This window comes from Diabrotica undecimpunctata, chromosome 9, assembly GCF_040954645.1.
Source record: "Diabrotica undecimpunctata isolate CICGRU chromosome 9, icDiaUnde3, whole genome shotgun sequence".
In the NCBI taxonomy this organism is placed as follows: Eukaryota; Metazoa; Arthropoda; class Insecta; order Coleoptera; family Chrysomelidae; genus Diabrotica; species Diabrotica undecimpunctata.
The window spans coordinates 125,936,084-125,958,680 of NC_092811.1; the positions used below are offsets into that span (position 1 = coordinate 125,936,084).

The 22,597-nt window shown below is 34.4% G+C and overlaps 1 protein-coding gene across 1 annotated transcript in view; it reads right to left on the reverse strand.

Annotated features, from left to right (window-relative positions):
• Positions 1 to 22,597, reverse strand: part of ome (dipeptidyl peptidase 4 omega) — a 58,983-nt gene that overhangs the window by 26,403 nt on the left and 9,983 nt on the right. The window contains exons 2-9 of the mRNA XM_072545200.1: positions 11,441 to 11,660; positions 11,196 to 11,287; positions 7,701 to 7,775; positions 7,231 to 7,474; positions 4,249 to 4,418; positions 2,575 to 2,669; positions 2,392 to 2,521; positions 245 to 477 (exon numbers count right to left, since the gene is read on the reverse strand). Coding sequence (XP_072401301.1) covers positions 245 to 477; positions 2,392 to 2,521; positions 2,575 to 2,669; positions 4,249 to 4,418; positions 7,231 to 7,474; positions 7,701 to 7,775; positions 11,196 to 11,287; positions 11,441 to 11,660 — 1,259 coding nt within the window. The remainder of the gene's footprint in view (positions 1 to 244; positions 478 to 2,391; positions 2,522 to 2,574; positions 2,670 to 4,248; positions 4,419 to 7,230; positions 7,475 to 7,700; positions 7,776 to 11,195; positions 11,288 to 11,440; positions 11,661 to 22,597) is intronic.

Consider the following 22,597-nt stretch of genomic DNA (forward strand, 5'->3'; position numbering starts at 1 on the left):
GTTAATTACTTCCCTGAATTAAAAAAATTTTATTGGTTACGTGACAAAAAACTAATATTCCAATAATTATCTAAAATTGCCTGTTAAATTTGTTAAATTACCGCTAACTCACAACAAACGTGTTTAAACTCAGATACTTTAAGCAGTTGTGCGAAACATATCGTATCGAACAGTAACATTTATAATCCTCCGTACAAATCTCTCAGTCTTATTTTTAATAATAATAAAAAAATCTATTACCTACATCAAGTCTTTCTCATAATTCCACCCCACAATGCCTGTAACAACAAATTTTCCTGAAGTCAGCACTTGTGCTTCTGCATTTTCTGTTATAGGGTATAAAAAAATATGCCTGTAACCTCCAGAGTTGTTCCTCTGATCTTGAGAAAGAATAATTACAAAACTGTCCCCATTTTTGGAAAATACAGGTGGCGTAAATAGTTCCAACCAACCGTGCTGCGACTTCAATTGCTTTATCTACATAAATAGAAAGGTTAATGATTATTTTATTGTACAGTAGACTCCCTCATAACCGGTACCGCATTAACCGGCCGTCGTATTAACCAACCACTTCCAGTTACTATTGTTTTGCGTACGAGACGATCATCAAGCGCCGCTTGATGATCGTCTCTCGCCCTCGTTTGTCACTTCTGTTTTTGCTTTCGAGGAGAATTGAATTCGTCTTGTGAGAAAATGAGTGAGAAGCGTAAACGTGTGGTAGTGACGATGGAAAAAGGTCTAAGTGTGCTTAAATGGGTCGACAAAGGTGAATCGGTAAAGAAAATTTGTTCAGAGTTGAATGTGGGGAAAAGTATAGTGAATGGCTGGTGAAGGGACGGCGTTCAATCGAGGATTTCTGCGCCTAAATGGAATCAGATAAAAATCTAAAAACTAGATGCACTAAAAAAAACGAAATTTGAGATAGTAGCTGAAGCTCTTTGGTTGTGGTTCCTTCAAGAACGGCGAAGGGGCACACCTATTAGCGGTCCGTTAGGATTTATTTATATACAGCAAAATTATAGACGGAGGCGAATTTATTGCAAGTGAAGGTTAGCTGACTCACTGAAAGGCACGTCACGGAGTTAATTATGCACACGTAAGTGCAGACAAAATGTCCGCGGACACTTCAGGTGCAACTGATTTTACCTCCAAGTTTGTAGAAATTATAAAAATGGACAACTTAAAACCCGAACAAGTATATATAATGGATGAAACGGGTCTCAATTTTAAAATGCTTCCAGAAAAAACATTTTTGGGAAGTCATGAAAAATCTGCTTCTGGATTTAAAAATATTCTGGATTCTACAGATCACAAAAATCAGCATGGATGAGCGCTGATCTATTCAAAGAATGGTTTGAGGGTGAATTTGCTCCGAGAGTAACGTGCCATTTTAAGAGCGCAAATCTTCGCACTAAAGGAGTCCTACTTCTGGATAATGCTCCAACTCATCCTGGAAACCTAACATGTGAGACAGATGACATAAAAATTATCTTTCTTCCTTCTAATGTGGCAAGATTGGTGCAACCGATGGATCAAGGGGTGATTGAAAGGTTTAAAAGACAATACAGACGTTAATTACTGTCCGAAATTTTACAATGCGCAGAAAGTGAAGATCTCAATCTTATTCATATCATCAACAAAATTAACTTAAAAGATGTAATTTACATGTTAGCTTTTGCCTTCTAAGAAATTCCTGCTTCTACTTTCGTTAAGTCTTGGCGAAAACTTTGGGCCAACATTGAAGAACTTGTTGAGTGTCAACAATCACACGAAGAAGATAATTCTACCACCATTCTTTACGATCTCCAAACGTTAGCCGGAAATGTCAATTCGAAGCCGAAGATATTAAAGAATGGATGAACTGTGACGAAGAACTTGAAAACTAATTTTTGACAGACGACGAAATAATTACACTAGCAAATGAAGAGCCCTATGAAAATGAGGAGACTGTTGATGATGATCTTGACGGAGAGGAAAAGCCGGTCACACCGAAGCGAGGGCTGCAATGGAGGTGGCATTGAACTATATTCAACAACAACCTGGGTCATCTTCAATGGGCGTTTTGGCTTTTTAAAAAATGGAGAGATATAGCTTTTAAAAATTTACTTAATGTCAAGAAATAGAAGAAAGTTACCGATTTTTTTAAAACAAGTTTGTCAAATATTTAAATATGTATACATATAATTAGGTATACATAGAAATAAATAGTATTTTTCAACTGTATACTCCGTGATCTTTATTAATATACACCTTCCTGTACATGTATTTGATATATGTATGTACTTGATTTATCTCATGAAAATGCCTGGACATTGGATTAACCGGCCAGGCTCTGGTCTCGAGGTGGCCGGTTAAGAGGGAGTCTACTGTATTAAAAGTAAGTCACTTTACCGTAGTTGTGGTGGGTGAAGTTGTTGTAGTATTATATGCAACAATAACTGCTTCGTTCTGTACTCTGTTCATCCAAATGGCTGTTACAACGTCATCGTTGGCCCATTGTACCGCAGACAAGATGTTCTCGCTAAAAAATATTTTTATACAGCAAGTAATAAAAGTCAAAAAGTTTTGACTTACTTGCTAAAATTATCAGGTGTAGTAAGCTCGTATGTAATGCTTGTATCTTCTAAATTAACGAAATACAGGCTAACAACTGGATTATGTGTGCCACTCTGAAAAATATAATATAAGTAAATAACATTACTACAATCTATCTTCATTAAAACAGTCATTCATAACATAAAATTCTCTGCAAAATTATTTTGGTTTCTTTTAGATGATTTTGTACATACACTGCCTGTATGTCTCTCTGTGTAGCTTCACAACATGTGTGAGTCTTCGTTTCCTGTACGATTACCCTCCATTTACTTCGGTTCATCATGTCTTTAAATTTGAAGCATGTTCAAAGTATTTCACCATTTCCTCCAAGTATTTTCACCCAAATTTTTTTGCTACGCTCATGTCTAACAATCCCAAGCGTCATGCATCGATTTCTTAATTACTGAAAGCGGCATTACATTGTATCCTTAAAGCCCTTATCTTTCGAGAATTTACTTAATAAGTTTTTTGTCAATTTAAGAAATATATATTTCTTAAACCCTTTCACGTTGCTGTGCTGTGCTTTCTCTGAGTGGCGAGTATGTAAAAAAAAAGAAAGTACCGTTCCACTTTTCGAAAGAAATGGTTCTCTGTGAGTAACCTATATTTAGGCCTATTCTTGCATACATTTGAAACTCCCCCTTCTTAGATGAACATTTAAGTCCTAAAGAGAATACCTCAAAGTTTACTTCACTTGTGTGCCAGTTCCGAATAAGTCAGTTCAACTTGGCGGGTAAGTCATTTACTTATATCATTTTTCTTACTCTCCGTGGATAGGATTTTTACAATCGGAAAATCGAAATAGTGCCCTGTTGTATAAACATGTGTGGCTAGAAAACATCTATCAGGGTGTAACCTAATATCATTCTTGAGAAAAGTCAAACAGCTGGCAACTTTTTGGGAGGTGTGACCTATATAATAACCTTCACAGCCTAAACAACTAAGTTTATATACAACATCACTTTTATCTGAGTTTGGTGCTTTGTCTTTTAATGACTTGTACAAAGATCCCACAACTAGAGTGCTTTTATAAGCAATTTTTACATTTGGTAAGTATTGAGCAAAAATTCTGGTCAATTTGGAGATACATCCTTAATAAATGGTAGTGATACAAAGGAGATTTTAGGAATATTGTTAGTCCGTGAATAGGAATCAGAGCCAACTTTCATAGCACCTGCATTTTGGGGAGAGTTCACTTGTGTATTGAGTATAACAAAGGATGTGTTGAAAATGATTTTCCTGAGTAAGGATTCGGGGTAAGAATTATCTAAGAACAATTGAAAATGGATGTTGAGATTCTTCTTTCTAAAAACAAGGTAACACAGGTTTACAAACTCTTATTTGGTCATTGGTTTTACTAGATTAACTTTCATGCTTGACTTGTGGTAAAAATGGTAGTTGAGGTATCTCCTAGAGTTACATTTTTATTCTACCAATCAATTGTAATGATGTTATCTAGTTCTGTAGTAAACATCGTGTCAAGAAAAGTAAAAAGAAAAAGAAAACCCGGCAACATGTGATCTTTTTCTCTAGGAACAATTAAGTAATATGATAGTGCTTCCATCAAAGAACTATGATATCCAATACCTATTATACGGAACAATTAATGAAAACTTAAACCTACCAATGGATATTACAATGCTACATTGTTACCTTTGGGTATTTAATGACATTTGCTCTGGGATATTGAAATATTAGCTTTCCAGGTTCACCATATATTGGTATTACCATAAGAGGAACTTCCGTATCGTTATATCTACCATACGCAATTTTTTTGCCATCATTTGAAAACCATATCGCTGAGTTGGAACTTAGCACTTCCTCTAAAAGTAAAGAACATTAGATACGATATAAAATTAGTTTACTTGAGTTAGCTTGTACATATACACTGTGTATTAAAGTGGGATTAATTAAATTATTAATAAAACAAGAAGTATTCAATCAAATTCTCGGCAATGTTGATTGTGTTTTTATTTTAGATTTTCTTGATTTTTTTTCAACAAAAACTTTCTTGTGTAATAGTGGGCATCGGGTGTGGACATAGGGTGTATTATGTAACAGTGGGGGATACCAACTTTCTTATTTTACAGACTATCTTAAATTCTTCTTTTTCTTCTGATGACTTTACTCCTCTTTCTCTCTCTTAGAGTATTTCATGTAATTCTTCTCAGTATTGTTATCTCCTATGTTTCTTATAGCCTTTGTGTTTCTTCTTCTTCTTTGTATGTCATTATTATTTCTAAGCGTTGGCTATCGTCGTACTAACAAGCTGATGAAAAGGACAATCGTTTTCTTTCGACCCAGCGTTTTCTTTTTTTCGATTTTACCCTGAATTCTCAACCGGAGTAAGCGATAGTCACATTTTCTCATTATATGACCAAAGTATTGGAAATTTCTCCTTTTGATGATGTTGATCAATTCTGATTTTTTGAACATGGTCTGTAGCACACGATCGTTATATATGTGTGCTGTCCACGGGATTTTGAGCCTGCGATGGTAACACCACAACTCGAACGCTGCTAATTTTTATATTTTGTTGTCCGGGTTTCAAATCCATACATATAAAGACAGCGGACCAGAACATAATACTTCAATACTCTTACACGTATGGTCAATGACAGACTTCTACTGCGCAATACAGGCGAACAGTTACTAAAGATTTTTCGTAAAATTTCTATTCTGATCGAAATTTTTCGTCACTTTCAACCCTGCAGTGAATCCGGCTACCCAGATAGCTAAACTGTTCATCCCTTTCCAGGATTTTGTTATCTAATTTTAGTACTGAGTCTTCGATATTCATTTTTGAGACGATCATCTATTTTGTTTTCTTTGCTTTGATTGTTAAGCCCTTTTCAGTGCATTCAGCGGTTTAGTGGTTCAGTGGTTTACAGAGTTCAACAGGGTTTAAAGGTCTTCTAGACTATTTGCCAATATGGTGGTGTCATACCGATTTTAAATCCTTCGCGACGAATATTTAAGGCTATCCCAAAAACTGGTTCAGCGTAGGCATTAAACAGCATCGGTGACATAATACATCCCTGTCTGACACAACACTTAATAGAAACTTTAGCTCAAACCTCTTGATCAACCCTAATACAAGCGATGTGATTGTAGTACAGATTTTTGAGCATTTTAATGTTCGTATAACTTGGTCTAAACATTGAAATAGTAATGTATGTGGTACTATATCAAAGATTTTTCGAAATCTATAAAACATACGTAAATATTTTTTTTTAAATTCAATGCTATTTTTAAGAGCATGCAAAAACTTCCCGAGTTCTTATACCGGTTTCGGCAACCAAACTGCTCATTATCAGTTATTCCCCCACAAAGTTTATATTATATGTGCTACTATGCAATATTTTCATAACAATTTTGAGCGTGTGACTCTGTAACTAATAATTCGATAGTCATTATACTGGCATTCCTTTTCTTGAAAATAGTTATAAATATTGATTCTAACCAATTGTCTATGTTGTTAAAGATGGAAGTGATAATCACAATACTCTCATTATCTAATAGTTGTAAGAATTCGGCAGGTGTTTTCTCAGGACTAGAAGCCTTCCTTCGTTTCGCTTGGTCACTGGTCTTCTGAACTTCTGTTTTCCCATTAGGTACAGCATTCTTTAAGATAACTGAAAATTCTACCACCAGAGTCATGTAATATATTTTGTCTGTAAATTCTGATTTTCCCTGTTAATTCTTTTGTACTAACGGATTACAATCGGAGCTTACATTTTGTAAATGTAAGCTCCGAACGTCCATTAGATTTATGATGTCTTGTGTCATCCAGTCACTTTTAACGGTTCATTGCCTTAGAAGATTTTTCCGAGATTCAGTGACCTGAATAATGAAATAAAGATACCAAAAATACAATACCTTGGTCACGTGATGAAAGGAACAAAATACCAGCTTCAACAGAATATCATGCAGGAAAAGATTTTGTAAGATGATTAGGATGTCATGGCTGCACAATCTTTGAGAAATGTTTAATTGTTTGTCTAAGCAGCTTTTTAGAATAACAGTGAACAGAGTTCAAATTATCATGATCGCCGACCTTCGAAAAACGTCAAAAAATTGTGGAATTTCGAAAAAAAAAAAAAGAAGAAATTGTGTGTTTTGAATTACCTTGTGCATTAAACATTAGATAATTCACAAAATGTTGAAGTTTAAATAGGGAAGTTTTATTTAACTTCCGGTGTAACCAGAAATTGTAACACTTTAACTAATTTAAAATATTTACTTATAATTATAGTAATTATGTCAAGTTTCTTTAAAACCTTTAAATTTAAACTCCCAAAGAAGCACCCTGTATAATTTTGTTTTTGATATAACCAATGAGGTAATTATTGGAAAAATTTATACTTGCAAATTCTAATTCCAAATATCCGATTATAAACTAAGAATATCGCAAAATTATTATTATATAAGACATTTAAAAAAGTATAATTTTACAGGATATTGCTTTTTTTATATACCTACTGTAGTGTAGATTACATTGCTAAAACACGTAGTATATTTAATAACAATAATTAATATACCACAAATAAATAGTTTCTAGGCAGTCGTAGACAAGGTCAAACGCCTAGTTAAATATACCTACAAATATTACAATAATATAAACTACAAACTCACCTTCGTAAACCCAATCCGGGACTCCGTTCGAAATATATCCAGTTGTCGAAGTAATTTGAACAGTTTTACCATCCTTAGCTGATTCTTTATAATAAATGTTATTTTCTTTAACGTACACAAAACCATTTCCCATTGGCGACCAAAGAACTAATTGTGCAGGTAAATTATCTTTAATTGCTTCAATTTTTGTTCCTGTACTTAACTCAATAATGACGTAATTGGCGATAAAGCTATGTCGAAATAACTAAAAACAGAGTTCACAATAAAAAAGTTAAGAGGTAAAAATCAATTTGATTATCTCATGCTATATTTGCATATAAATTGTAAATAAACTTATGTTGATGCAAATGTAAAGTTTCGATCAAAAAACCGAATTAATAACAAAAGCTTAATGAAATATTTTAAGGAATACGTCAAGATTGAAATATTTCTCCATTACTACTAATATTAATTTTAAATCATATATTTACCTTTTGGTAATTTAGAGCCACTAATAAATAAAGACCATCTGCAGATAGTCTGAAGTCAAAAGCAGTAAGAAGAATCTAAAAATTAAATTAAAAATAAATAGTACATATATAAACGACGACCTCCCAGAACTGGAAACAGTTGCTAAGAGGGACAGAAAAACAAAGAACCTGATGGGGGCTAGATAAAGGACACTTGGGCGGAACGCGAAAGTGAGTCTAAGTCTGAACCTTGCACTTCCGTCCAAGTTTTGTACACCGAGGTATTTTGACTCCATAGAGTCGGTAAGCTGCTGAGTTGCCCACTGGATTTATGTGGGATAGCTTTGGATTCCTCTTGGCGGTCTAAGGCTGAAAACAAGTTAGGAATGGCACATTTGGGCTGCAAGAGGGTGATTATTATTAATAACCATTAAGGGATTCATTTAAAAATCTCCCACAAGATGCTTCTAATGCGTCTAAAACTAATATAGTATCGAAGATGCTCAAATCCATTGTGTCAGCGGCCGACTATCTACAACAGTGATTCAAAAGCTCATTTAATGTGGTTTGTGATGGGATCGGAGGCTCATACTCTAGAACAGCAAAATTTTCACACGATTATTCAGAAAGGGCATGAGGCTTACGAGCTCATACAGTTTTGCAACAAGGTGGCTTATTTATTGAATTCCACACTTCCAGGACGAGGGTCTATGTGGTAACCCCTGTAATCGTATGGTCTGTTTATCAAATCCAGCCCTAAGAAGGAATGTGATTAGCGATTAAGGTTTCCCCTATACAAATTTTTCATGCCTCTATATACATACTGATAAGATATCATCAGGACACCAGCGATACTTTGGTGAACCTAAATCCTCGGACGATCCTGAGTATGTCAAGGGTTTTCAAAATACGGAGGTTCACCAAGACTGTAGAGGTTAAATTCATTGTCCCTAGAAGTATGAGATACTCGTATAGGTGGCTCCTGTATGGGTTGTAGAGGTGGTAGATATCTACTGTTGAGATAGTGGACTCTGACGTTTTGTTCCTTATGATAATGTGAACCTCTAATGGAGCTAATTTTACTATTCTATCAGATCAGTCCTCACCAGTCGATTCCGCTGTGACAACGAGAAGAAAGTGAGCTCAGATAATTGATTCCACTCTCTCCCCCGATTAAAGATCTCCCCTACCATGGTTTCCATTCTCCTTCAAGTGCCATCTCCACGGCGGAGGTCGGCAATCATCATAGCTAATCGAAGTTTTGAGACCGCTGCTCTAAAAAATTCATTTGATGTACATCCGTACCACTCTCTCAGATTGCGCAGCCATGACATTATACGCCTCCCTATGCTTCTCTTTTTCTTTGGATCTTTCCCTGCATAATCAGTTGGAGCAAGGTGTATTTCTGTCTATGTGCAATATGTCTATGTGCAATTGTACTTAACATTTCTATTTCTTTATTCATCCTTCTCAAAACCTCTTTGTTTGTGACGTGTTGTGTCCACGATAATTTTAGAATTCTTCTATAGACCCACAGCTCGAGTGATTCCAGTTTTTTCATTGATGTCGCATTCAAGGTCCAAGATTCCATTCCATAAAACAAAGTCGAAAAAATATAGCACCTCGCCAACCTAACTCTTAGTTCCAGTTTTAAATCCCTTGTACATAGCATAGCATAGCAATCTCATTTTGTTAAAATTTGCTCTAGCCTTTTCTATTCTGAGTTTAATCTGAATGTAATCATTTGCGGAGTTAATCAATGTTCCCAGATATGAATATTTGTCCACTTGTTCGACGTTGGTTCCGTTTATTAGAAGATTCTCGTTATTTTTTGAGTTTTCGATATTCTCATAAATTTCGTCTTCTTGACGTTCATTTTTAGACCGTACTCTTTTCCATACTCCGCTATTCTGGTCACCAGTCTCTGAAGATCTTCAATATTTTCGCCTAAGATCACAGTGTCTTCCGCATATCTAATGTTGTTAATGGGAACTCCATTTACCTTTATTCCAGCTGTTTCACATGGTTTCCATGGTATTCCATGGTTTCTATGGTTTTGATTAAATGCTGGGTATTGCTGGGTGTATTGTCTCAAATAAAGGAAAAGATTGTCCAAGTGGGTATAAGTATAGCCCTCCAGAAGTACTGATTAGTACAAAGAGCTATTACGGACTTTATACTGCTTCTATATGTTATTGAATAACACAAAACCATAATAACCACCTACCGATTCAACAGTTCTGAGTAGTGGTTGAAAGAAACGGGTCGGACTGGTTATTGTGATTCCAGGAAGTGGGGTAGCTGGGTCCCCAATTTTAAGTTTATCCTTACTTCGTAGGTTTACTTTGATCATCGTTAACTTTGATCATCGATCCTCGTGTAATAACAGAGGAAACTATTCCATTGAGTTGGCTGATCTTGTTTAAACATCGAGGATGAACGAGGAAGCAGGCTCAACAGTTCTAAGTAGTGTTTGAAAGGAACGGGTTGGACTGCGTATTGTGATAGCAAGATAGGAAAGCAAGATAGCTGGGCCACCCACTTTCTGGCTGAGATTGTGCGATCTATGCTCTAGTTAATGGAGCTTGATTTACTAGAACTATCTATAGCTATTGCAGATCTAGTGGCAAACTATTTCTGGGATATCTTCTTCTTCTTCAAGTTCCGCTCCTATTGGAGATAATAGTTTAATAGTTCAATTCACGGAGATTGCGTAGCCACGAGATTTTACGTCTTCCTATGCTCCTTCTGCCTTCTTCTTCTGAGATACCAAATGATCTTAACTGCCACTCTCCGGTGACCAACAAAGTCATCTTAATATTGATACCGTAATAAGGACTCAGGTGTAGATTTGAACAAGCGGGCGATGGGGTTGTAAGACGGGCTCATTAGTTCTGCATCTGGCTTTCGAATCTGTAATTAAAGTGCTCTTAAATACTTACCGGAATAGATTCATGAAGCTTCACCCATAGGGTACTCTTATACTAGCTTTGGAGTAGTTTTAGTTTTTCCTTTTGTACAAGACTAGTTTTAATCTTGTAGAAGGTATAAGACAGGCTAGACTCTATGTTAGAAGTCTTTTTAAGAAACTCACAAATAAACTAGTTCAACGGTAGTAGTACTCTTTTCTGGTTAGTATGCTCACTGTAGAATTTAACGACACTTACATTTAATTCAATTAGTAAGTAACCTAAGACACAATCTATATGACAACTAAAAGTCTTCCTCTTATGTTCTGCGTAAGTGGCAAGCACTGCCCTGATGTGGCAACACCTTTTTTTTCGAATGGGTTTCAGGCTGGATAAAAAAACGTGGTAAAAATAATGATGAGAGAAGAAAGAATGGGAAGTGAAATACACTGTCTGATCTCTCGTGTGATGAAGAAGAAGGAGTACATAGGAGGAAATTAAACCAGGGATCTAAAATCTTGTTTCTTTTTTCTCGAAAATTAACGGTATTTTGTATCTGTTAATGTTGAATGGTATTTTGTATCTTTCTATGTTTGATGTGACTTACACTATCTGTAGAGTTCAGCAACAACGTAGAAGTGTTGGTTCTTAAATCCAGAAGGACTACGTTGCCGTTATCACTATATATTAATTGATCATCTAAAAACAAAACATATTTAAAATATGAGGACATACTATACATTTCTAAAACTATCTACTAGAGCTATATATATATATATATATATATATATATATATATATATTCTGTTATATATATTTAAAAATAAAGCCAAAATAATATTTAACACTTACTTGATGTCCATGTAGCATTAAATGGTCTAGGTTGAAACTTTCCGTTAAGATAGTCTTCCAAAGTAAGCGCAGCTGCGACACTATTAAGTTTGCTAGTTTTAATATCATCCTTTGAAAATAAAATAACGGCGATGACCGCCAAAACAATAATCAATACTACTATAAATCCAGATATGAGATATTTTCTTCTTTTCGTTCTTTTATTGAAAATTATGAGATCCTGAAAAAAATATATAGATTACATTTGAAGTATTTTAAATTTTTAATTAAAATATTTAACAATAAGTTATGAATAAGTGAAGTAATAAACACCACACTAAAATTAACAACCAAAGTGATAACAAATAAACTGAATAAAACTATAACAATAGCAGAAGAACAACAAGGTTTCAAGCCGGGAAGATCATGCACCGACGCTAGGTTTATAATGAGGCAAGTGCAAGAGAAATCATTAGAATACAACAAACTGACATTTCTATGTTTCGTGGATCTTAAGAAGGCATTTGACCAGGTCAAATTAAAGGATGTTATAAAAAGTAAGAACTAAAAAAGAATTCAAAATGGGAGAAAAACAACTTAAAATAATCAGCAAATTTACTAACATGTAAATTGGAGCTGGAAGGTCAGATAATAGAACAAATGATAGAGTTTACATATCTAGGAGTCACATTGTCTAGCTACGGAAATCTCGAAATTGAAGTGCAAGATCAAGTGAATAGAGCAAACAGAGATGCAGACTGCCTGAATGAAACAATATGGAGAAATCAAAACATCGGAAAAGAAATGAAAAGCAAAATAATAACATACAGGGCAGAAACACGACCTAACATAGAGAGGACAAAAAGGATGTTAGAAACAGCAGAGATGAAAACACTTAGAAAAATTGATGGCAAGACACTATGGGACAGATCTCGAAGTACAGATATACGACGTAGATGCAAGGTGGAGAACATCAAGAACTGGGTAAGAAGTAGAAGAGTAGAATAGAACGATCATATAAGCCGAATGATAACAGAGTAGTAAAGACGCCAAGAGAAGGTTCCCCAATAGGAAGACGATCAGTAGGAAGACCACGAAAACGATGGAACGACAACTTACTGGAGGCACATTGAGAAACATACTGAGTCATGTCTACATAAAAAGAAGAAGAAGAAGAAGAAGTTTATTGGAATGTAAAATTTGAAAAGAGTATGAAGTAGGGTATAGATGCGTGCTATTTTTTATGATTTAAATTTAGATCTAAAGTTTTACATCGAACCTGTTCGGGAGTTTCATTAATTTTCAGGCAATATTTACGTTAATAAAATTTTGAATATTGACTTTGAAGAGGTTTTTATTTGATTTTTGATTTGACTATATAGAAGATATATATTTATGCATATTACATCGAATAATATGGTGTGGTCTGAAGAAAGGTCAAGGATGGTCTTATATTTATGCAGCTGTTAGAAATTCTTTTTAAATATCAAAAGCGACGACGTTGGCTATTTTGTTCCTATCAGTAAGCCGATATATTGGTTGTCAAGTGGAAAACGGTGACACATAATTTTCATTCATGCTCTTAGTAAACCCATTTCCACGTGTTTTTATTTATCTATCACTCCATCTCATATGACCAAAGGTGTTGAAATTAATAGTAAAATGTTTCTCTGTTATTATAAAACCTCAATAAAAATGCAGAAATATCATTATTCATCATTATTATAATAGCCCAATGACCATGCTAAATGATCTACCGATTACTGTTGACCGTTAGGCCTATATTTTAAAAAATATTTTTGGAAATATTAAGTACAGCTTGTCAAATTTAAGGTGATACTTAACAAATTTGTCCACTTGCGTAGAAAATTAAGTGAGAACGCATTCGGAGGAAAAGAGACACATAATGCGCTCGGTCTCTTCGTCTCGTTGGTACACTCCATACTACAAGTTTACAGAGAGTGGCCTTATTTATTAATGGAACTTCTATGATATATTGTATGCATCGTATGTTATTTTGACTTTTCAATTTTTCCTTCGGAAATTTTTCTCAAGATACAAAATATTTTGTTTTTGTTGCTTGGTAAAAAAATTCTTGGTATAAATGTCTTGTTTTGTAATTTTATAAGAGGAATATTGGCAGAGATTAAAGCTTTACATTTGCGTTACAGTAAACTGTATAAGAATAAAAGAACAGTAGTTCTAAATTTTAGTAAGTCATAAATATTTTAATCTGTTGTTTATTTCTTTACAATAGAATAATACCAGCCCCGTTGGGATGGCTGTCAACATCCGGTATTGAGGTACTAAACTGTATAACTTTATTAACTTTCCCGAATATTTTATTAAGGAGATTTTGTAGAAATATATCGTATAAAATATATCTCAAATAGTGACTGAGTTTTCAATATGAATAAGTCAGATAAAATAAAATTATTAGAAGAATTTTTTTACCAAGTAACAAAAACACAATTTGTTTAATTTATTGGTATTTTGTATTTTGAGTTAACGATTTCCAAAGTGGAACTCGAAACTTCAAAATAAACTTATTTTAAACTAAAATTGTGGCTTATTCCCAATAAAAATAGTAAATTACATTATTATGCCACAAGAAAATAGCCTAAGAATAATTTTTATTTTAAATAAAAACACACATACAGAAGCGTACAACCCAGCTCCTACAGAGATATGTGTGTTAACCAATCCTTCATTTTGTCTTTTCTACACCCCATAGTGGGACATTTTTGCACTTGGACATTGTGGTATGATGCATTGTCTATAACCAATACACTACGGGCTGGTATATTAGGAAAGTTTTTCATGAATCCATTTTTTATAATTATTATAGTTCATTTTGCTATGATAATCTCCAGACTTCGTACCAGATTTAAATGTCAAACATGCGTTTTTTATGAACCCCATTTGGCCGCCGGCGTGAAGAATAATTAGCCTTTGCCCTTTGGACACTGGCTTGTGCAAACCTTCGGTGGTATTGTCTCCCCAGTATCTGTCATGGGTATGACAGGAATGAATATTTAGAATGAAGTTTCATTCATGTAAATTATGGGCCAATTTTCTTCCCTATATTGTTTAATATTTCTGAGAAACTTCCTCCGGAGCACTTGTATGTAGGGTTTTTCCATTAGGATTTTCCTGTTATTCTTCGCTTTCTTCCATCGAAATCCCATATCTCTCATCACTTTTCTCAAAGTTTCATGCAACCCTGTATTAATATTGTCTTCATTAATTTTTTTTGTTATATGTCGCAATGTAGGAACTCGTTTTTCCGTGACATAATAATTTATTATTATACGCCGAAGTAAACCTTTTAAAATCGCCCAAGTTGGATTTTGGAGCAGATCTCATTCTTTTGTTGGGCGTCGAAAATGATGTAGAAGCACCTTCTTCTGTATTTTTCATTTCACGAAAGATCCATTTTATAGTGGCTATACTTACTCCCGTTGCTAAGGAAGCACGCTCTTGATCTTTTTTAAAATCTTTAACATGCGGATTTTGCATTGCTTCTCTCTGCATAAAAATAATTACATTTGCTATTACCTCCCTCGTTTGTCCAGACAAGACTGCCTTCTAATTTTGAATGAAAATCCATGTTTATAATTTAAAATACTTAACAATAATTATTTAAAAAGTCAAATCTATTGTAATACGATATGTCTTCAACACACACTAACTTTAAACATAAGTAAAATAAAAAAAACTTTGTCGCAGACTATACAAGTACCTCGCACTTCGAAGGGCCAAGAAATAATAAGGACGAATTGTGTTGTGGTCGAATGCGCATCGTGGGTGGAGCCTACTTTCAAATCGGCCAAGTATCACGTTAAATTTGACAAGCAATAAAAATGATATTCAAGACATTAAGAATTGCAACATGGAACATCGAATCTTTATATAGACCAGGATATCTCGAAAATCTATCAATGAATTAGATAGATATATACTAGATATAATAGCTCTGCAAGAAATTATATGAACCGGGACTTGCACTATAGAAAAAAGAGGCAACATAATATTCTAGTTGTGATGAAACTGAAATCTAAAAAAAGATTTTTTTTATTTATAGCCTTCTAAATGTGTATGCCCCTTCTTCTTCTTTTGGTGCCTATTCGTTTCGAATATTGGCGATCATTCTGGCTATAATTATTTTATTAACTGACGCTTTAAATAGATTAGCTGTTGTTGTGGAGAACCACAACAGATATTTAAGAGCCACGACCTACCCTTCAAAACGAAAATCCGAGATGCTACGTGTTTACAGTGCTGCTCTATTTGGTTGAATCATGTACACTAACCGAGGCATCCATGGGAAAACTCGAGGCGTTTGAGATGTGGTGTTATAGACGGATACTGGGGATCTCCTGGGTGGACCGAATAACAAACATTGAGGTTGTACGTCAGATGGATAAAACATGTAAAATTATATCCACAGTGAAACAGCGCAAGCTAGAATATCTTGGACATATAATGCGAAACGATCATAGATATAACTTGCTGCAACTTATATTACATGGAAAGGTCTACGGAGAGAGGGGACCAGGAAGAAAAAGAATATCTTGGCTCCAGAACTTACGAAAATGGTTTTCCTTGACCACTTCAGGCATTACTTTAGTATTTTTTTGCATTTTACTTCGATTTATACAAACATGAGCAAAAAGTTTACTAGTTGCTCCGTGCATATTTCCCTAAATTTGCTTATCAGTGATACTGTTTGGTGACTTCCTTGCTCTTTGAAAAAGCTTTGTATTTAGATGTTGGCCAGTTGTGTGGGTGAGTTCTCTTTTCATGTATGACCTCAAAAAGGTAGATTATATTTTTGCTTTTTTGATAGTTTTGATAGATAAATCTATAACGTACAAAGGTAATTGATTACATATTAACAATTACATAATATTATTATATCTGTCTTTGTATTAATTCATCTATATTAAAAAATTTATGTAATATTTCCCCACAACTTGTCGCGTATAGGGTTAGTTTTTATTTGATGTTATTTTTTTACTCTATTCTATTCTTATTTGATCTATTATAGTACAATACGATTTGATATCTACTTTGTAACAATAGATACATACTTAGATTGAATTGTCTATAACATAAGTCCGCTATATCACAATAGAAGCCCGCCAGTGACCTTTCCTTTTGTAGCCGTATAATGTTCGTAAGTGTTTCATCTTACAATTTCAAAGAATAGCAAACTCTAACTAGTGATATTAAATTTGAATGAATACTTGCATAATATACAAAGGACCACTTTAAATTTTGTGGGATAACTCTTAAATGTAATTAATAAATTTTAGCGTTTAGGAATTAAAATAAATCATACACATAGGTTGGCAAACATTTTTCACAAAAGAAACTTAAAATAATACTACAATGTTCTGTTTTTCTACGAGAAAACGCCAAATATTATAAGTATCATATTTTTCCATCATGTGCCTCATATGAAATACCATTCTCCTTCTTTTGGTGCTGTAAAAAATGGTCCAAATATGACATCTTTTGCTATTTAAACAAATCTAGCAGTTTTCTTTGGATATTAGCTTTTCTCAGGACTTCTTTATTTTTAACGCAGTCCACCCATGGCATGTTGAGTAATCTAAGACACCAGCCTCATTTAGAACCCATTTAGAAAGCCTCTAATAATTTTAATACATCAAAAATGTTTATACGTTCCATGTCGGTATTCTATTCATCGAATTCACTGTATCGAGCTGGGGATTCTTAACCCGGTATCCGATAAATGGGTTCTGAGAAACTCCAGAGTTCAAATTTCACTCCAAACGCCAACATCTCTTCAGTGGCTTTCGAATACATGTTTGTCTACAATCTGATACAGTCAGATCAGTCGGTAACTAGATATACCGTGAGTGATGTCGCTTTTACGTTGTCTGGGGTTTGTTACACCCCACGTGTTTATTTTCGTTTCTATTTCGTACTTTTTTTTTCGATTTTTAGAGGTAAGCCATCTTATACATACTATTTATATTGAATAATTCATAATTTCACTCTCGTAGATGTGGAAATAATGGACGACTATGAAAAAGAGCAGACTCATCTCATGCGTATGTGGGAAGAGTGTGAAAATAAAGACGAATTTACTAATCAAGATGATTCAGAGACAGAAGAAAATATTGACAATGTAAGTACCAACAACAATTATCCCGATATGGAACAAGAAACCGAAGAAGAAATTGGAAATCAGCAAGCTGTTGTAGAAAGTATAAGACAAGGTTGTTATTATTATTCCGGAAAGAATGGAATAAACTGGAGTATATAACCCAATAACCGAAATGTTCGAACAAGAGCAGAAAACTTAATTACACATTTATCGGGAGTCAAAAATCACGCAAAGCATGCCAGGACACCAATTGAGTGCTTCCTGCTATTTATTGATGGAGAAATGATTACTGCCTTGGTGAAGCATACTAAACCACGAATTGGAGAAAAATCTGGAAGTTGGAAGAACTCTCCACATTATGGAAATACATCTGTGACAGAAATCAAGGCTGCATTGGGGCTCCTTTATGTATCTGGTGCATTCAGAAATAACCATCGTCATTTATATGAATTGTAAAACACTGAAGAAACAGGAATGAACGTCTTTCGTTGCACAATGAGCCAACGTCGATTCGAATTTTTAATTTCACGTCTAAGATTCCCAAAGAAAACCGTGAAGATAGAGTCAAATTAGAAAAACTAGCTCGTACTAGGTTTGTGGAAAATTGCAAATCTGCATATTCTCCCTTTGAAGTTTTGACAATTGACGAAAAGCTTGGATCATTCAAAGGGAGATGTGCTTTCAGGCAATATATGTCAAATAAGCCATCGAAATATGGAATCAAGGTACGTGCATTAGTTGACGCTCGTACGAACTACCTACTCGATATGGATGTGTATGTGGGACAACAGCTGGAAGGTCCATTCCGAGGTAGCAATTCCCCGAAAGAAATTGTGGAAATATTGGTTGTTCCCGTGTCCGGGACCAAACACAATATAACGTTTGATAACTGATACACTGAAAAATAAACCTGATTTGCCCATAGAATTCCTAAAAGGGAAAGGAAGAGAAGTTTTTCTAGTATATTATTTAAATTTCAGAACGGATGCACTATGCTTTCGTATGTACCAAAGAAAGGAAAAGTTGTTTTACTTATATCTTCTCTTCACCATGATGCAACAGCAACAGATACTCATAATAAGCTGCCTAAAATTATTTCCTTTTATAATTCGACCAAAGGCAGATTGACGTAGTAGACGAGCAATCTGCAACGTATAATGTATCACGCAACAGTCGTCGCTGGCCTATGACAATTTTTTTTTTCTCTAATGAACACTGCAGGAATCAATAGTCAAATCATTGACAGACAAAACAACGATAGTTCTAACATTGCTAGGAGGCTTTTCTTGAAGAAACTGGGTTTCCGATTGATCGAAGAACATCAAAGAGAAATAATGAGTAACCCAAGATTATCTAGAGGGCTGAGAAGCAGTATCCGAAAGATTTTATATGAAAATTCCGAATCGCCTGTGTTTTAGATAAAACTTCGCACTAAAAACAGAGGTCGCTGTTTAAATGAATTTAGAAATAATAATGAAGAAAAAATGCAATATTTTAACTGTAAATAAATTAGCGAAAAATAGCAAATAAAATTGTAAATAAGTTACGAAATTAACTAGCTTTAACTCATACTGTTGTCTTTACAAAGAATATAGGCTCACCTTTTGAAATATTGATATATTCGTAGCAGGCAGAAGAATTGGTCGCGGTACGTCACGACGTTAAGGGACGCCCGGCGCCGAGGCTTAAAAGAGGACTTAACCGATACACTCATATGCTTACTGTACGTTGCCTCGTGATGAAGTATTTCGCAATCGTCGTCTTGAGATGGTCGGAAACCACCCTCTGGCCACGCTTCGAGGTAGTCCGTAGGAAGAGGGTATACTAATAAATCAGTCTATTGTATTGCGGTTTTCAATGGCGATAATTTAAGTTAATTGTCGATTTTGTGTTAATTATGTTAATAAGATACGTTACACGTTTTGTGCGTATTGGCGACACAAAATATCAAAAGAGAAAGTCAAATTCTCCGAACTTAAAACAGAATAAATGAGCTAGCCAGTTTAAGTGTAAAGACACACACATCGGTTTTAACCGAAGCACCGATGCATCATCTATTGAATTATAATGGTGTAAAACATACACAGCGGTTCTGACCGCCTCGTTTTCCAAAGCGGTTTTAAAACAGAGTCGGTTGGTGGTAGATGTCTGGAATCGCATCTGTTTTAAAAACAAGATGCATTGGGTTCTTAGTGTGTTTTGGTAGCTCTGTACACACACCCTCGCGTTTTTGTCTCAATATTTTAATTTTAGAAATGGTTGGAGAAAAAATTTGATGTAGAAAAGCCTATAACCGAAGTAAAAAACCGACCAGCACTTTGGGATATGAGGAAGAGTGAATATAGTGATAGAGTGCTAAGAAGTTATTTGCTTACTGGATAGTTATTACCAATTTTCCTCTGGTGTTATTGATTTTCTCCTACGTGTATCTCTCTTTGTTAGCCCTTCTTGGCAAATTGCGAGCAACTCATCAAAAATATCTCGCGACATCCTAGTAAAGTTAAATAAATTTTCAACGTCTCGTTGCACTTCAGCAAACAGCGTATGAAAATGGCCTTTTGTTACCTTTTTTTTTGATAATTGGATGTCCTATCCACATTCTACGTTTTTGTTGTTTTTTTTTGTAAAATTTTCAACGCATGTAGAATACTGACAAATACAATACGTCGTCCATCTCGAAAACCCTATCGAACTCTACACAAATCGTGTTTAAAACCACTACCGACTCGTTAAACGCTTCGGTTAGAAACGCTGTGTCTGTCTTTACACGAAGCTACCGACGTGTTAAACGCTTCGGTTAATACGGCTGTGTGTGTCTTTACCCTAACAATGCGATTTTACAAAATAACAGGAATATGCCATTGAATTAGATCACATTATAGTACAGTAAAAGAATATTAACTGTAAAAATATGAAAATAAATACTACATACTTTCCCAAACAGCCTGCAAAGAAGAGGAAACCTAATCAACAGAGACGATGTTTTAAATGTCCCAGAATAGAGGCAGGAAAACTAGATATGTGTGTGAGGCATTTGAATTTTTTTTGTGTTTAGAACACTATGTGTACTGCGAAAATTGCTCCAACTTTTAGAACTGATAACTCAATAATTAATCTGTAGAATTTGATTCCGTTTTTTTTCTTTGATAAGCTAGATAATCGTTCTATTGTAGTATCCTGTTTTAATACTATTAATTTCGATATAAATGTATTGATTCTACGGTCATAAAACACATTTTTTTCTCGAAAAAAAAAATGCTATTTTATATAATTGGTTATATGTTCAATAGAAAACTATTATTAGCAAATGCTCTTCTGGAATTTATTACCGTAATGTATCCTGAAGCTAAAGTATTACATATTATTATGAAAATCTACTAGATGTCGGAATGAGTATATTTTCAACTTGGAGATTGTCACACCCCACCCCAGTAGCACCAACTCGAGAATTCATTTGTTTTTAATTTTTTTTTTCGTCATATTTAAATTAAAGTAGAAACAAAAATAAGAAGGTTCGATCAATGTGGAATCATATTATTATTAATGATATTGTAAATTAAGTATTGAAACAATTTGCTACGATTTTTTCTTTACAGATGCAAATGAGAGTATAAATAATTTATAATCAATTAAAATTTACATTTTTACTAATTAATATTATTTTCTAATTGATTGTAAATAATTAATAATAATATTTACCCTAATTAATTTATATTTAAAAGCAATTCCTTTATATTCTGCATAATCATGATTCATGATTTTAACTTTATCATATTTATGATTCATGTTTTCAATTTTAATAAAAATTTTGAAACGTTTTTTTGTTATTTAATTTCTCACCAATATGAATAAAAATAGAAATGTGTATCAAGGTAAAATCCATCAATTACCATAACCAGTTCATCATTAGATAATAGTTCTGTGTAATATAGAAAACTTATTGAAAATAAATTTAGTACTTCAGCATAGACTATACTTTTTTATGAATTATAGTATGTTTTTAATCGAATTTAAGGTACCGTGAAACGGAGTGATATTGATCAATTTTAACTTAATTTTTTCCTATATTTTAAACATTTTTCTATTTGTCTTAGCTTTAAACTCTTCACGTTATATTAATATCTAAAGAGTAATGATCAAACAGTCATCATCATCATCATCATCCATACATTTATCACGTCCACTGCTGTTTATAAGCCTTCCCTAAACTCCTCCATTCTTTACGATTTAGTGCTCTTTGTTGGGAATTTTTGGTGATGTGATTTGGTCAGCCCAATGTGTAGGTGGTCTTCCTCTACTACGTATGTCTGCTCTTGGCGTCCAATTTGTAACGTTGTTCGTCCATCGTGAGTCGTGCATTCTCACTTTATGGCCTGCCCAGTTTCATTTCAGTTCTGAAATGCGTTCTACAACATCAGCAATACTCGTCCTTCTTCGCAGTTCTTCGTTTCTTATTCGGTATCGCAACGTCACTCCCAGGATAGACCGTTCCATTCGTCTCTGAGGCTCTGTGTTACTCTGAATTTCAAAGCCGTAGTCTTGGTTAGAGTCATATTTTCCGCCCCATAAATCATGACCGGTAATACGCATTGGTCAGATACTTTTCTTTTGAGGCTAATTGGTATGTTGACACTAAGTGTGTCTCGCAGTTTTCCAAAGGATGCTCACGCTAAGGTAATTCGTCTTTGGATTTCACTTGTTTGGTTATCCCTGCTGATTATTTTATGACTGTAGTTCAGTTCTACCACTTTTTCTCGGATAGTTAAATAGCTATTGGGGACCATATTTGTCATAAACTTCGTTTTAGTCAAGTTCATTCTGAAGGTCGCCTTCGAACATGCAAAGTCCAATTCATTTAACATATCTCTGGCTTCTCCTAACTTATCTGTGATAATGACAATGTCATCTGCGAAACGGAGATGGTTAAGCTTTTTGCCGTTTATTGTTACTCCTTTTTGGTCCCAATTAACCATGTTAAAGGCATACTCTACGAAAGGGACGAATTCAAAGAGGCAACGGTGAAGACAATGTAGAACGTT